The 15,042-nt window shown below is 44.3% G+C and overlaps 2 protein-coding genes across 3 annotated transcripts; one reads left to right on the top strand and one right to left on the bottom strand.

Annotated features, from left to right (window-relative positions):
* The first annotated feature begins 2,527 nt into the window (after positions 1 to 2,527).
* Positions 2,528 to 8,054, top strand: nfe2l2a (nfe2 like bZIP transcription factor 2a). Its single transcript, XM_057033379.1, has 5 exons — positions 2,528 to 2,810; positions 5,078 to 5,344; positions 5,545 to 5,637; positions 5,714 to 5,887; positions 6,493 to 8,054. Exons 1-5 carry the CDS (start codon positions 2,772 to 2,774, stop codon positions 7,732 to 7,734), a joined length of 1,815 nt encoding a protein of 604 aa, XP_056889359.1. The 5' UTR covers positions 2,528 to 2,771; the 3' UTR covers positions 7,735 to 8,054.
* Positions 8,055 to 8,619: 565 nt separating this feature from the next.
* On the bottom strand, positions 8,620 to 14,297 carry hnrnpa3 (heterogeneous nuclear ribonucleoprotein A3). 2 transcript variants are annotated; one of them, XR_008950645.1, is made up of 12 exons: positions 14,109 to 14,297; positions 13,353 to 13,475; positions 13,104 to 13,250; positions 12,811 to 13,021; positions 12,629 to 12,718; positions 12,456 to 12,536; positions 11,626 to 11,670; positions 11,394 to 11,519; positions 11,140 to 11,256; positions 10,981 to 11,048; positions 9,750 to 10,880; positions 8,620 to 9,679 (listed from the first exon to the last, which is right to left on the bottom strand). XR_008950645.1 is itself a non-coding variant. In XM_057033393.1 (11 exons), the coding sequence occupies exons 1-10, from the start codon at positions 14,112 to 14,114 to the stop codon at positions 10,996 to 10,998; spliced, it is 999 nt and encodes a 332-aa protein (XP_056889373.1). In that variant the 5' UTR covers positions 14,115 to 14,297; the 3' UTR covers positions 8,620 to 9,679; positions 10,981 to 10,995. The 2 variants fall into 2 exon arrangements, 1 of the variants encoding a protein (XP_056889373.1); XM_057033393.1 differs by lacking the exon at positions 9,750 to 10,880.
* Between the last annotated feature and the right edge of the window lie 745 nt (positions 14,298 to 15,042).

Below are 15,042 nucleotides of genomic sequence, written 5' to 3'. Positions count from 1 at the left end.
ATTAATCCAAAACTAAACATAGCTTACTCCTCTTAGTGTGGCTACAACACAATATTTAAAGTAAATATTAATTTGGACTATTAATCCCATATCGTTAGCCACACAACTAAATCAGCATTGTCATCTGGCTAATATTCACGTGGTGTAACATTCGTCATTAAAAAGTACTGAACAATGTTCTCTCTGCTGCACAACGACCAGTGACTTCTTTTTCCATATGGCAGACAGCAGAGCTCTTTAAGTAATGATTGAACAAATGGCTGTGGGAGAAGAAAACTGCTGCCTTAGTTACATCAGAGTGCAGAATACCTTCCTCAAAATAACCAAGAATGTGAAAAATGCTTTCAAACAGATCAACTTTATTCAACAAAACAGTACATATGTCAATGCACAGTAGTGTGAAAAGGAATGTCCAGATGTTTCTCACAGGTTAAAGTTTTAACTCCCAAAACAAAGTTCTGTAATGCACTGACTGCGAGGAACTAGAGTCTAAGTGTATCACAGAACTTTATTTGGAAAGCCAAAGTGCCACCTCATAGGTTTGTCCTTGTGCAGGACCTTATCCTCCTCATGACTGACTGCTCCTCTAACCTGCATCAAGGCACACAAAGTGACACAAAACAGAACATCCACTTTAAATGTCACCTTCCGTTGCACTGAGGTCTTTCCGTTTCATTTTCTTAAGAAGGGGAAAAGTTGGTGTGACATGTGTCGGACAAGAGCACGGAAAGTTCTCAGGGCCTACATCAACGCTCGCTGTGTGGTGGGTCTTCAGATTTCCGCAGGTAAAGCGAGCCAGATGGAGTCTTTTACACATTGCTAACCCTCTAGTGAAACTAGTACATGACCAAACATCATTTGTGACGATAAGGGAAGGTGTGATAGTTGATCCTGTGGGAAAACCAGCCGAAAATATCCGTAAGATGCCTTTTACTTACCACTTTGGTGTCACCATCTGGTTGCATCTCATCTCCACACTACTGCTTTGGAAATTAAAACTTTGACTGGGATTATTTCACTCCTGCAATTGCAGTTGACTCTAGACTGATGGAATTAACCTTTAAGACTCAGCTACTGACTCAATTCAGTAAGAGGGTGGCAATAAAGGAGCAGAAAGATCCCAGAAGGTTGTCACTTGGTCAGAGCATTTGGCCTCACGGAGTGACAGCCACATTAAAAGTGCAGAATGCAACAGAATGCATGATGTCGTGTTTTATGGATCTAGCAAGAATCATTTTCACAAGGCTGACTGGAAATAAGTTGTGCAATATATACTATACCTAATATAGGTGCTCACTGGGGACCAGCTGCAATCCAACACGAGGAGCAAGTAGAGTCGATCATAAAAAAATAAATAGCCATCGCAGAAAGCGATGTGAGGCCACTGCAGGTCATGGCTACAACCACCGCCTGAATACCGGACTTCACTGCTGCTGGCGTCCGTGTGCGGACCTGTAGCGCCCGGTGGAGACTGCGCCTTTTACTCTTTCTTCTCCCAGTCCTGTCCTGTGCAGTTCACTATATGCCGCTGGAAGAATGTCGACGTGGAGCTGCCAAACGTGAACGCGTGTTCATGAGCGCGCATGAGGTCGAAAAAATAGGCTTTTTAAAAGCGCAATTTTCACGCAGAGCGCACAGCGAGCTGTACTTTGGTGCGAGGCTCTTTACAGATAGGTGGTAAAGGCAGCACCAGGCTGCCTAGTTATAATGGCATATTTCAGAAACCGCTCAATTACACATAGATTGGACTTCCTTGAGCTGAAGCGCGAGGAAAGAGCCTAACGTAACCAACCATATGGGATATAGAATCTCTAATTTTTTTTTGAAAACTCCCTTTTAAGAAAGAAAATTAACTATTAAAGTTTAAAATTCACATTTGTACAATTGTCAGTAACAGTCGTACAATCTTCGTTTCACTCGTAATAAAGGTAGCGCGCTTAAGTATGATATAATATGTCGTAAACTGAAGTAAGATCATTTCGAATAGCCAGCTTTTACGGTTACATAAAAACGACGATCCCTCTGTTACATACAAACAACTCTAGACTTTAATTTTTGTCGAGACTTTGTATTATAGTGCCTGGAACTTGTGGCCAACCTGAAAAATGCTTGCAAACGAATTTTCACACATGCATTTGTTTCTTTTGGGACTTGCGTCCAACTTAGATCATGGATGTCTGGGTTTCCACGGTGCTTTAGGGCCCCAGGGGCTCCTGCTCCAGGACGGACACGGTGGCCAGCAGGGGGCGCCACTCACTAATGCAAACTTATAATGACGGAGATAAACTAAAATAATGCATCACGCTTGATTTCCTTATATCACTTTATACAGTATCAACACATTCAAAACACCATCGCCTGGATGTGTTAAGAACATTTCCGTTGTGTGGCTATAACGTATTTATCTGTTTTATCGTTTCTCTGCGCCCCGTTTTAAATGGTTATTATTGCTTTTATCTGCAATTGTTCTCTATCGTGTTTTTGTTTTTATTAATATTACTGGTATGGCGTGTAAATGGCACCTTTTGCCGTTGGGAGAGATTATTATTTCCTCGTCCGCTGCTCTTATCGCCTCATAGGCTGGAGCGAGTGGGACGGTCCTGGCGCAGCAGGCAGGGCCAGAATTTCCGTAACGTCCGTCACAGTACGAGGAAGTAATTTCCCGCAGCTACGGACCGTGTCGGCACCGGACCGCTCGCCATTTTCACCCACCGTCTGAAGGAATAACACATTTTATCCACCCAGCTGTTTTTGCCAGGAAACGGAGCTCCATGACGATGGAAATGGACGTGATGCATTCTATTCAACAGGTAAGAGAAATTCATCTGGCCATCATTTCACTGACGAGCAGACGAGACGAACCGGATGGCATCAGCTGGCTGCTTCTTTCTGGTTTCGTCACAGATAGTTGAAGCGAACTTTTAAAAGAAAGTGAAGCCCTTTGTAACGTTATTGCGCGCTGGTAACGCAGCTATGGCGCAGATAAGACGCAGGAGCAGCGACCCGGGCCTCTAACACCACCCGAAGATGAGAATCTGTTTAATTTTTGGATGAATTCAATTTGACCTCTGAACCAGTTTCGGTTCTGCGAGTCATTTACTTGTGACGTTTTCCGTGGAAATGTTAAATGTCCGCAAATTCCAGGCTACAACGGTGCCGTTATTACATAAGATATCTCACCAAACGGGAATGAGTGGGATAAACAGAAAACAAGTTGGGCTTTTTTCATGTTATCGTCCCCTGAGCGCCTGATAACACATGTGACAGGGGAATAACTTCCTTTAAAAAGTGTCATTGCTTGAATTGGATGCTGATTTACTCAGCTAAGTGTTCAACCCCAACCCATATCCATTGGGCGAGATGTCCAGACATGTTGTCTGGGCTCTCACTGTAATGTTGAGTTTATTCTGTCATAGTGCGGGGTCAGTGGAAGTACACGCTTGACGGATGGGGGCCCCAAATGGTTGTTTTGGAACATGCGCAGCCGCGTTTCATCATCCACGGCCAGGGCTGTCTGTCCACTGTGGAGTGATGAAAGAGGGCGTAATGAAAGCCTTGGCCTTGGTTGTCTGATCCATCTAAACACATGTTAAGGCTGAGGGCCCTGGGTGGCTTTTATTTGAAACAAATAGTGCCTGGTGCAGATCGGCGATGAGCCGCTTCCTTGTTTCCAAGTCTGGGTCGATCTTGTGACAGTCAAAGTCAGTGATGTCATCTGGGCTTGGAACCTCGCACAAGCACCCGCACGGCTTGTTTGGATTAGGGTTAATCTCAGGTGATGGCCCTGTTAAACCTGCATTCTGGGTTGGTTTAATATTTCTTTCATTCCATCTAAAGTTCCAGATGATGTCTTTCTGATTTTCTAACAGAACAGGACAGGCAGGTGCGATCGAACCGCCAAAGGCCTCATTTGAGACACTTTTTTTATTTGGCTGCTACAAACAATAGGTGTGTTTCAAGTGTTTTTTCCCCCTTTTGTTTGGATGGCATCAACAACCTCGGGTGTATTTAGAGAGCTCTTTGTTGTCACCAGGGCCTCACTGGCTGGTCGTGCTGGGGGTAAAGCCTCTGATGCAACATTGAGGTATAAGCCCGTTGTTTTGCAACTACACCGGTGGAGCCTCTCAAATGTTCCTGTCGTATCGCTTAAAGAGGGTTCTTCGTGTCTTTTGAGGAAAAGGAGAAAACTTACACAGCACATTAATATTTTCACATCCTTTTTTGTGGTGAATGGTCCCCTTTCAGCTTCCTCTCCCCTGCGTCTGTTCTGGCCATATGACTGACTCACTACTGGGCCCAGTTGTGGTGCATGTACCCACGTCAGAGGAACAGACGAGGCACATGGGCAGACAGCATCTTGAGCTTATGCAACATCCCTGAGCTTTGTGAAACCGTTTTGTTTTGTAACTAAGTTTGGCTGAAAGTCCCAAGAAAGAAAGAACAAAGCTCACTTTCAACTAATTTAAGGAGCATTGAGCAGGCCTGTCATGAAAAGCCTTCTGTCTTTATTTTTTTTAAATATTTGGTGTCGACCGCGTTGTTAGCAGCAGCAGCAGCAGCAGTTAAATGTCAGACATGGTTAAAATGTAGGACACGGTTATTCACGCAGTCTTATGACTGAACGGGCTCAAGTCCAGAGTTGGATAAGCTTAGTTATTTACTTCAACCTTGTTAGAAGCAAAACAACACCAATCTGGTGATTCTTGAAGTTCTCAATTTCGCTCCTCCTGATAAAAATAAGTCAGTATTGAATTTCCAGGTGGATAAAAGCTGAAATCCGACATATTGCAGCACAAGTTTCGTTGTCTTATTTAATCCCGATCATCTCCCTTGGACTCTGTCCAGCAATAATAAGCCTTTTCAGCTTTTGTGATTTTAATGAAAGCAAGACATTCATCTATTATTCATGTGGCTTCTCCCTGTTGACATTTGTACCAGTGTTATTATCAGGGAGCAGATACGGCGAGCGAGGGCGTGGTGGGTGCAGCCGCAGCCGCACTTCGCAGCAGGGATCCTCCCGCTGGCTCCAGCACTGCCGACCGTCTCCACAACTAAAACCTGCTGCCGTGCCTTTCAGGACATGAACCTCATCGACATACTGTGGAAACAGGACATCGATCTGGGAGCCAGCCGCGAGGTTTTCGACTACAACCACCGGCAGAAGGAGCACGAGCTGCAGCGGCAGCTGGAGCAGCAGGAGGAGAAGAGGCTGCATTTGCTCCGGGAGCAAGAGAAGGCCCTGCTGGCACAGCTCCAGCTCGATGAGGAAACGGGGGAGTACGTGCCTCGCCCGGTGGCTCTCCCTCCACTGCAGTCGGCCGTCATACCCCTTGAGGTTTCACAGGTAGGTACACAAACGTAGGCGTCATTATTAGACCACTCCTCCTCCTTTCTATAGGCTGCGGCCATGTTGTAGCTAGGTTACCGTCACGTAATTACAAAAACACCACTGCTGGATGTTTTCTGCCTACATGCTCTGCTCTGGTGTTGCTCTGTTGTTTATCCTAAAGGGCCGTTCTGATTCTTATTTCTAATGTCTTGTAGGATGTCAGTTTCCCGGCAGACAGCGGCGACGCCATGTCTTTTGATGAATGTCTGCAACTCCTGGCGGAAACATTTCCTGTAGGGGAAACGGAGGTAAGGACACAACCATTCTAAACACATGAGCCATCCGCACCGGACTTTCATTAAAGGACAAATTCTCCTGTGACAGAACTCCTCTGTTGGCCTGAATACAACGGAGGTCAGACCTATGTTGTCACCAGAGCTGGCAGCCGTGCCGTCGCCCACCCTGTCCCCTGATCCGCTGTCAGCTTCCCCGTCACAGGCCATGTGTCCTGAATTAGAGGAAGCTTGGATGGAGCTTCTGTCCCTGCCGGAGCTGCAGGTATGATGTGATTCTAAAGCGTGGCACAGAATATACAGCAAGAATTCTGCAAAGAATGCACTGATGACAGGACGTGGCCGCTCAGAACAAAAGCGCGCTTATCCGTGCCGTGAGAACAGGAGGCAGGTGCACCTGGCTGCTTTCTCCATGGTTACAATCCACCTTTGCGGAATTGTGCAGAGATTTTGTAGGTTATATGAAAAGAAACCTCTTCGAGTTCGAACGCTTTGTTAGTTTTAGCGGCTTGTTAGCTGCCGCCTTATCACTTTTTGCTAGAAGGCGGCTCCGTTTGCTTTAGCTGCTGGGTGGAGCCGTGGCCTGAGTGGCTGTATCCCTCCACTGTGTCAGAGTGCACTGAACTGCAATACCAAACAAGACTCACAATCAAGGAATATCAGCGTTTACTCTCAGAGCACAGATCAGAGTTGAAAGGTATTTGGTTACTAGTGGGTGGTGCATTTTAAAGATATTTGCCAACCTCTGTACAGACTGAGCAACAAAAGAGAAAACTAGTTATTATGCTGGTTATAGGGAATCACAGGATGGTAAAGCCCATCAGGTACAACCGGGCTGCAGTTGTTGAATAACTCTGTTTTACCTTGCAGCCCTGCTTGAACATAAAAATGGAGGATGCAGTGGAGACCACAGCCTATCCACTACCCCACAGTCCTGATGCGCAGAACCCAAACTGCCAGTTTTACCAGACAAACTCCGCAGAGGTGGAGACAAATGCCATAAACATTTGTCCAGTGGAGTTCCTGAATACAGTCGAGGCTTCAGTTCCCAGTATGGTCCAATCAGATCACCTGACCCAGGCGGACAGCCCTCAGTTCCACACCGACTTTGCTGCAGAAAGTTTCGGCGAGATGTTTTACTCCAACCCCGTTCAGAAGGAAAACACAGGTCAACACGGCCTGGATGGATACAACAGTGACGCCATGTCCGACATGGCGAGCCAGCCCTTCACGCCAGCCGGTCTTTACAGCCTGTCGCCCGGAGACGCATTCGACAAACACGACCTGATGGCCGAACTGCCAGACTCGGACTCTGGCATCTCTTCACACACGAGCCCGAACGCCAGCTCGCCTGGGAAGTCTGTGTACGGAGATGGTTCTTTCCACCACAGTGATTCAGACATGGAGGAAATGGACCACAACCCTGGGAGTGCAGAGACGGACTTCTCAGAGATGTTCTCCATCAATTTCGAACCAGACGACTTCCAGCGAACCCTCTCCGTGTCTGCGCTCGAGCGCTCAGAAGAGCAGATGGAGGGAAAACTGGAGCCGCACAAGATGGATTCTGTAGAGGAGTGCGGCCAAAGCGGCGCTCCGTTCACAAAAGATAAGAAAAGGCGTTCGGATGCGCGTCTCTCCAGAGACGAGCAGAGGGCCAAGGCCCTCAAAATCCCTTTAAGTGTCAGTATGATTATCAATCTGCCCGTTGACGATTTCAAAGAGCTGCTGTCAAAGCACCACTTGAACGACGCCCAGATGGCCCTGGTCCAGGACATACGGCGCCGTGGCAAGAACAAGGTGGCCGCCCAGAACTGCCGCAAGCGAAAGATGGAGAACATAGTGGGTCTGGAGGGCGAGCTGGACTCACTGAAGGAGGAGAAGGAGCGGCTGCTGAGCGAGAAGGTCCAGAAAGCCGCGCACCTGAAGGAAATGAAGCAGCAGCTCAACAGCTTGTACCTGGAGGTGTTCAGCAAGCTGCGAGACGAGAAGGGGAACTCGTACTCGCCCTCCGAGTACTCCCTCCAGCAGTCCACCAACGGCAGCATCTTCCTCGTCCCTCGCGTTAAAAAGACTTTAGCCAAGAGCGACATCCGCCACATGTCTTCTGCATAATTTATGCCTAATTATAGTGGTAATACTATGCAATACAACTTTTTAGCCACCCAGCTTTAAAGCATTAGTACTTAAGCGGAACTATTGTATAGTTTTTGCTCACTTCCTGAATGTAATATTTTTGATATTTTACTTTTTTACTGATTCTTTGCTCGACACTGTAAATACACTCAAGATTGATGAAGTTACTGTATGTACATATTTTGTAAATACGTCTACACTAATCACAGTCCATTTTATAACTACCATATTTGATTTGCAGTCTCACTTTTATAAAATCTTCAAGCTCTGTGCTCTTCAATAAACTGTTCCTGTAGCCACTCGGCTTCCTGCTCCATTTATTGAGGTGGTTCCTGCTGCTGTAGACAGATGGACACCAGATCCAAAGGAATGATTATGTAACGGACCACGTCAGGCCTGGACCTGAATGTTAAGGCTTACAAAAGGAGGAAAAAGAGCTCCTCGCCGATGCTATTGAGTCACCGGCTTAAACCATTTCTACAATCTGTTTTCCTTTTATTGGTATAAGCTGGTCTAATGGCCTAAAAAGCTTAACGCTGCGAGACTCTTGCAGCCACAGGACCAACAGCCTCCAGTTATTATGTTACACAACAAAGAGCACAATGGCTGCACCAAAGCAACGTATGCTCGGGGTGAACCCTGCGTGAAGACTTCACAATGAGCCACCAGGCAGGCACATTCAATAGGTAAAGCCCTTCGCAATCACTATGTGCATAACGTGCACTTTCTCACACACACACAAATACTACCTTTGATCACCGCACCCGTTTGTAGAGTGTGTTTGAACCTGTGTGCAGTACAACAGGCTCTCCTGCATTCTGTAACCTTTCGACAGACAAACGGGGAAAAAAAATAGCAATGTGCTCGAGTCACAGAAAACACTTTATTGAAGGGACAGGTCACAGATTATTTGGAAAAAACGGTCTTCTCTCAGACACTGAACGGGCCTGACCTTTGAGGAGCGCACACACAGCTAGGAGCTATTATAAATGCATAGAATAGAATATATATATGTATATATATACACATTTATGTACACGTCTAAATAACTCTCACCAGTTCGTTTGACCCCTAAATCCACGGTTGTGGTCTCCGAGTTAGAAGACAATTGATCAGATTTATTAAAATGTACAATGTTAATTTACAAAAGTTATGAAAAACCTCGGGCAGCCTAATAACGTCTCACTTTATAACAGTCTTCCATCAAGTATATGTCGACGATTGATTCCATACAATTTATTTCTTAAGCAAACGTGCTATGCAACATTTTAGCATGTTGCTAAAACTTAAGTCTGAAATTATTTTGTAAGAGGTGGAAACTTGAGCCAAGGAACTGAAGATGGAAGAGAGATATAAAATATAGACCGAATAAAGAAGAACAGACTTTCACATACGTTTATGGTACGTACGCAGAGCTCTGAATAAATAGCAGCTTTTAGAGTCAAAAATAAATAGAAATTTGCTCTTTATTTTACAGGTTCCATGTTTTTTTCCCCCATTAAAATCCATCAACTACAAAACAGCTCTATAACCTAATAATCCCCATAACTCACCTTTTAACCAGTATTTTTTAATAACACTGTAAGTGCCGAGTTGCCTCATTTAACTGATACCATCACTATCTTTGGAAATATTGGCATGTCTGATGATGTATTGGTTGGGTAAGAGAGCTTAACTGCCTGGCTAAAGAGTGAAAACAGAGGGCAAAGGTCACGTGCTGAAAAACATCACTCCCGCTCACTTTACCTTCAGGATCCTTGCACCTTCTTGGAAGAACCTCGTACTCTGTTAAATTACAACATTAGCAGCCTTGGGAGAATATTGTGGGAGGTGGGAGGGAATAAAGGTCTTACCCATCCAGAACCTTCCATGTTTTGAGGTCTTTACAGATTTTCAGCAAGAAGAGAATTCCCATTTTCCACATCTGCAAATCAAGCAAAGTGGTTACTCTTACCTGCTCCATCTTCTCAAGTCAGCTTTTGTGAAATACTCACTCCCTTTTCCTGTTAATGTCTGATATCTAGAATCTGTGGGTAAAAACTGTGGTATCTGACTCAACCGGATCTCCCATGTGTCCAGGAACTAGTCTTTCTTCGCTAGCACCAGCTGATGGAGGGTTTAGCTAGCCTTGAAAAAGAGACAGATGCTCACTACAGTGAACGCCACCGTACGCTTCCTCCACAGGCGTTGCGCGTGATGCTGCCTTCCCCTTCTCTCTCAAACTGCTGCCTGGTCCACTGTGCTGGGGCCGAGGATGTCCTGCCTGAGTCATTTGCAATCCTCCACACCTAGCGATGCTGAGGACCCACATTCAGGTGCTCGTGGCTGTCACACTCCTACTCATGCAACACTGGTACAGATGGTGCACGGACCCTTTAACGCTAAACCTACCCAAAACTCCCTCACACACACAAACAAACATCTGGAAGAAAAGGCTTGTTTCACTTCTGTTTACAAGAGTTAGACATCAAAGTTGTTTTTTTTCTGAATAACGCACTGAACTTCATATTAATTGACTACACAATTTTATTGTCCGATTCTACCAATCAAAGTGTTAAAATTCAGTTTTGTGGGGACAGGTGGAGTGTGGGGTTCCCTTAATTCCAATCCATGCTGCTAATGTTCATTGTGACACTGGATTTAAAGGGTTTACACACTGTGCTTTACATATAAAAATAAAAATACACTCAAACAATCATTTTAAGTCTGGAAAAAAAAAAGATTTCTAGCTCTAGCTGGGAGGATCTAATGTGACTATGCTAAATGAACCCAAGATAACAGACCATAATTGACCAGCAGAAAACATACCCATATAAAAAAATCTTAAGAACCAATTTCAGATAGATAAAACAATTAACTCTTTACCTCAAATATCATAGGCACAAAACAAACACTTGGGGCTCATAGAAAAGGAAAATAAATCCGTGTTTGGGAAACATCTAGCACAATTAGGGAAGAGCACATCTGCACTCATGCTTTGTGTACACAGTCCTTCTTCCATAAACTTCTCCCATTTAGCTGCAGTAATGTCTGACTTGTGTGCTCCTCTAATGCTTTCAGATGACTGCCTCAAAGTAACCTGCAGCTTTCCTGACCTCCTCGCCTCTCCTGCTAAGAACTGAAGCCTGTTGAATGATACAGGATAGAAGAAAGAGTTATACTGCACTTTCATGGGCTCACTCTGTACTGTGCTATGAGGGTGGTGTGATGCCGAATGCAACTTACCCAAGTGTGGAGCGGTTAGTAACGCCGCGAGCCGTAGCCACCGCCGCCGCCTCCGGAGCTGTAGCCACCTACCGTTTAGGATTTGGTTGAAAAATGTGTCAAATGTGAAGGAAATTGGATTGTCATTGCCCAGATGTGAAGCTGAAGGGATCCACTCACCACCATAGGGTCCACCGGAGTTTCTGCCACCAAAGCTGTTTCCTTTCATGGGGCCATAGCTGGACTGTTGCCCACCATAATTTCCAAAGTCATTGTAATTTCCACCCCCTCCATATCCTGCAGGCAGAAGTGCTTATGTAAAATCTTGATGAGATAGCGAGTCCCACAATTTGCTGAGTGACTAATCTTTATATGGCCTGGTAGTTAATACTAAATCTAAATAAAATAATAATGTCCATGGGAGACCTACTTACCGCCATCATTGCCACCATAACCTCCACCAAAACCACCTCCCTGACTGCTGTATCCTGGACCGCCGCCCCCGTAACCCCCTCGGCCTCCGCTGTAACTCGGGCTGCCTCCATAATTACCTCCTGGGCCTACAGTTGGGGCAGCACACCAATAATTACAACAGTAAGAGACGGATGTGCAGCACAGCACATCACACTCGTATAACAACTGTCTGTTTTCTCTTTCTCAACTCACCATTGTCATAATCGTCCCCGTACCCTCGTCCTCCACCATATCCACCTTTAAATCAGAATATATGTGCATCAAGCAGATGGAAGGGGCGAAACGCCAACTAGTGACAGTATATAACATGATCCATAACCTTAAGTGTAAAACAAAGTGTCTCTGAAAGGGATAAATAGTCCTTTAGCAAGGCTAAAGTGATGAAAAAATAAATACATAAAAAATAAAGATATAACGTGATTTTGAGAACATTTATCGTGCAGTTGGTTCACGATGCAACTTCTCAAGTTTAGATTCGAAACAGCTGAGAAGCAACATTGATTCCTTATATTTACAGCTAATTGCATTTGATTTCATTGGAAAGTGGTTAACACACAGCACACACAGGTTGTAACTGGAAAAACACAACGAGCAATAAGAAAAACAGACAGATCGTCCAGCCGACACTTAGCTCGGGGCTATATGAAGCCAGCTTTAGGTTTGCTTTAAACTGAGGATCAACAAATTCAGACCTTTGGCTTAAACGCTAAAAGTTATGAGTAGTAAGTAAAATGGGAGAAAGCAGCAACCAGAAAGGATCCAGCTGGGCTGCGAACCCTCTCTGCCTAGTAAGAATTTTTGGGAGGTATAGGAGCCTGCGGAGGCCACGGATATGATACCTACGCAAACCGCGGTGAGCTAGGCAGACAGACTTGAGTCAGATAGGTTGTACGATATATTTTAATCAGTAACAACTCTAATGAACCGTATTATGGTAGACAGGAATCACCAGTGGAGTTACTGAACAAACCTGCTAGGTATTCCTGTAAGTGGAATAACAATATATTTGGATATAGACTTACCTCGGCTATAACTGCCGCCGCCGCCAGAACCACCATAATTACCACCTCTCCCCATGAAGTTTCCAGATCCTCCACTCTTGCCTATGGCAAAATAAATATATTGAAATAGATTATTGATCATAAAAATATATCTTGTGTATAATTTCACACTAGTGTGACATTGCCATACTGACCCCTGTTACTGGATATAGCATTCATTTCCTGTTTGGACAGGGCTTTTCTAACCTCACAATTGTGTAAGTTGATTGTGTGATATTTCTGGGCTGAAGAGGAAACAGGAAATGCAGATTAATTTTATTAGATTAGTCAAACTGTGCCTCAAGAAACAAGTGTGTAGATTACAAAGAACACATACCAACAATTTTGTCAACAGTGTCATGATCATCAAAGGTAACAAAGCAAAATCCTCTCTTCTTCCCAGAACTGCGTTCCTCCATGATGTCAACGCATTCAATCTTTCCGTACTTTTCAAAATAGTCACGGATTTGATCCTCCTCCGTGTCCTCTTTGATTCCACCAACAAAGATCTTTTTCACAGACAGATGGGCACCTGGTTTGTTGGAGTCCTGTGGCAGAGCATGAGCCATTGATCACACCGTCAGCACTTGAATACTGTAGGATTGACGACCCGAGACGGGATTCCCTTACCTCTCGGGACACGGCCCTTTTGGGTTCAACGACTCGGCCGTCTACTTTGTGGGGCCTTGCTTTCATGGCCTCGTCAACTTCCCTTAGACACGAGTATGTCACGAAGCCAAACCCTCGGGATCGCTTGCAAGCGGGTTCCCTCATCACCTGACAACAACAAAATAACAATAATCAGGAAAACAATCCACAGTTTGATCATATGCGTATGTATGGATATGTAAAAGGGCCAGAAATAATGACAATAAGTACCACACAGTCTGTGAGGCTACCCCATTTTTCAAAATGGGCCCGCAGGCTCTCTTCCGTTGTCTCGAAACTGAGACCTCCAATAAAGAGCTTTCTAAGCTGCTCAGGTTCTCTCAGTTCCCGATCCTACAAAAGAAGACAATCCCATTTAGGAAATGATTGCACAATGATTCAAGCGCCATAAATGCAGGATTGAAATAATGCAAACATTTTCAGCGTATTCTACACAAAGCTTAGAACAATATATTCCTAGATACGAAAATAAATACGTAGACAATATTCACTTTGAAGCAAATCGAACATTTTCGAGTGTTAGCAGATTGTAGAGCGTTGGATGAACTCAAGGTTTCGCGTCCAAACGCAGGCCCAAAAGCCTGCTAACGTGGCTACCGACACCCCGTAAGCAAATCCAAGCTACGTCTACATGTTTATTAATCACTACAAGTTTGTGTTAGAATCCTTATAAACCCTGCTTGACTGGCTCGGACCATCAGTTAGTTCGTTATCCAGCAACCTGTTACGGAGGTTTCGACGCGTTACTAGTCAGCACGTAACGATTTCGTCCGCCATTAGCTTAAACCGCCTATTAATGTTAGCATGAAATGCTAAGCAAAAAGCAAAATGAACAGCGCAAACCACATTTCAAATAAATATCGGGCATGTTTTCGCAACCAATGGCACGCACGATCGCGCAAACTGTGATTATACGGCGGTTTTCCTAACAAATAACTGTATTTCTTCTCCAGTGTTCCGCCTTACCTCCATTTTGACGTTAGCCCCCAGATGTACTAGTCACGTGACCGACAGTGCACCCGGACCCGTCTTGTCAGATGTTTCCGTGCGACGTCCAAATCGTTACACTAACAAGAATAACGAAACTTTAGTAATTGGATTGTCACTGGTGACTCAATATTCATTGTAAAACACAACGCGCGTCTCCCGTTAGACTCTAAATGTCGGCGAACATGTATCGACCTTTAATTCAACTTAAACATAGTTTGCGCCCTCTGCTGGTCACCGAGTGGAAGCGGTTATTTGTTCCATTGTCAGCTCCAAAAACTGATGTCAACGTGGATTTTAAGCAGAATTCCTGGAAGTGATAAGTTTTAAGTTGATTGCATCCTGGATCAATGTTCCAGATGGTACCGAGCCCCATTGAAGCTGACCAGCATCTCCAAATGTATGACTGTTTTATGGTTTAGACAATCTCTGTCATTAACTTTATTGTGGTGTGAGTAAAATACGGCCCCAATAAAAGTCTAATGTGTTTCTGACACTATTAATGATGAGTATTTATGGTCAGTTCATAGTTCAAATTCAAGACATGTTCCGTGTTTACCGTCAGTGCTTTATCCTCCTGCTGGTATTTGTTGGTGGGTTATCTTGTGATTATAAAAGATGTGACAACTGAATCCAGAGTTTACATTAATGAGTCTTTTTCTTTTAATAAAACTTTATTTTGAGTGTAATTTTTTTCAGTACAAATTAATACCAACTGTAGTTCAATTAAGACTTTAACAGCAATTATTGGTTAGATTACGCTGATTTACAGAGTATAAATTAGTTTAATTACACAGGTGGAAGCACGATATTAGTTCACTTTGTTGTCTTTTACTTCCTGTAAATGGGAATAGTCCTTATGTTTCATGCAACAGTATATTAATATGATGCATGACTATAGCTTCACTCATAA

The sequence above is a fragment of the Takifugu flavidus genome, chromosome 1, assembly GCF_003711565.1.
Source record: "Takifugu flavidus isolate HTHZ2018 chromosome 1, ASM371156v2, whole genome shotgun sequence".
NCBI classification, from domain to species: Eukaryota; Metazoa; Chordata; class Actinopteri; order Tetraodontiformes; family Tetraodontidae; genus Takifugu; species Takifugu flavidus.
Note: the sequence above shows the minus strand (reverse complement) of the source record. Positions and strands in the feature narration are given on the sequence as shown.

Bases quoted from the DNA above. Each gene is read 5' to 3' on its own strand.
- hnrnpa3 (XM_057033393.1), bottom strand. The intron at 13,251-13,352 runs GTACTTATTGTC...TGTTGTTGTCAG, and splicing joins GTAGCCTCACAGACTGTGTG to GTGATGAGGGAACCCGCTTG. The intron at 11,671-12,455 runs GTAAGTCTATAT...TCTGATTTAAAG, and splicing joins CGGCGGCAGTTATAGCCGAG to GTGGATATGGTGGAGGACGA.
- nfe2l2a (XM_057033379.1), top strand. From the start codon at position 2,772: ATGACGATGGAAATGGACGTGATGCATTCTATTCAACAG. The intron at 5,345-5,544 runs GTAGGTACACAA...AATGTCTTGTAG, and splicing joins TACCCCTTGAGGTTTCACAG to GATGTCAGTTTCCCGGCAGA. The intron at 5,888-6,492 runs GTATGATGTGAT...TTTACCTTGCAG, and splicing joins TGTCCCTGCCGGAGCTGCAG to CCCTGCTTGAACATAAAAAT.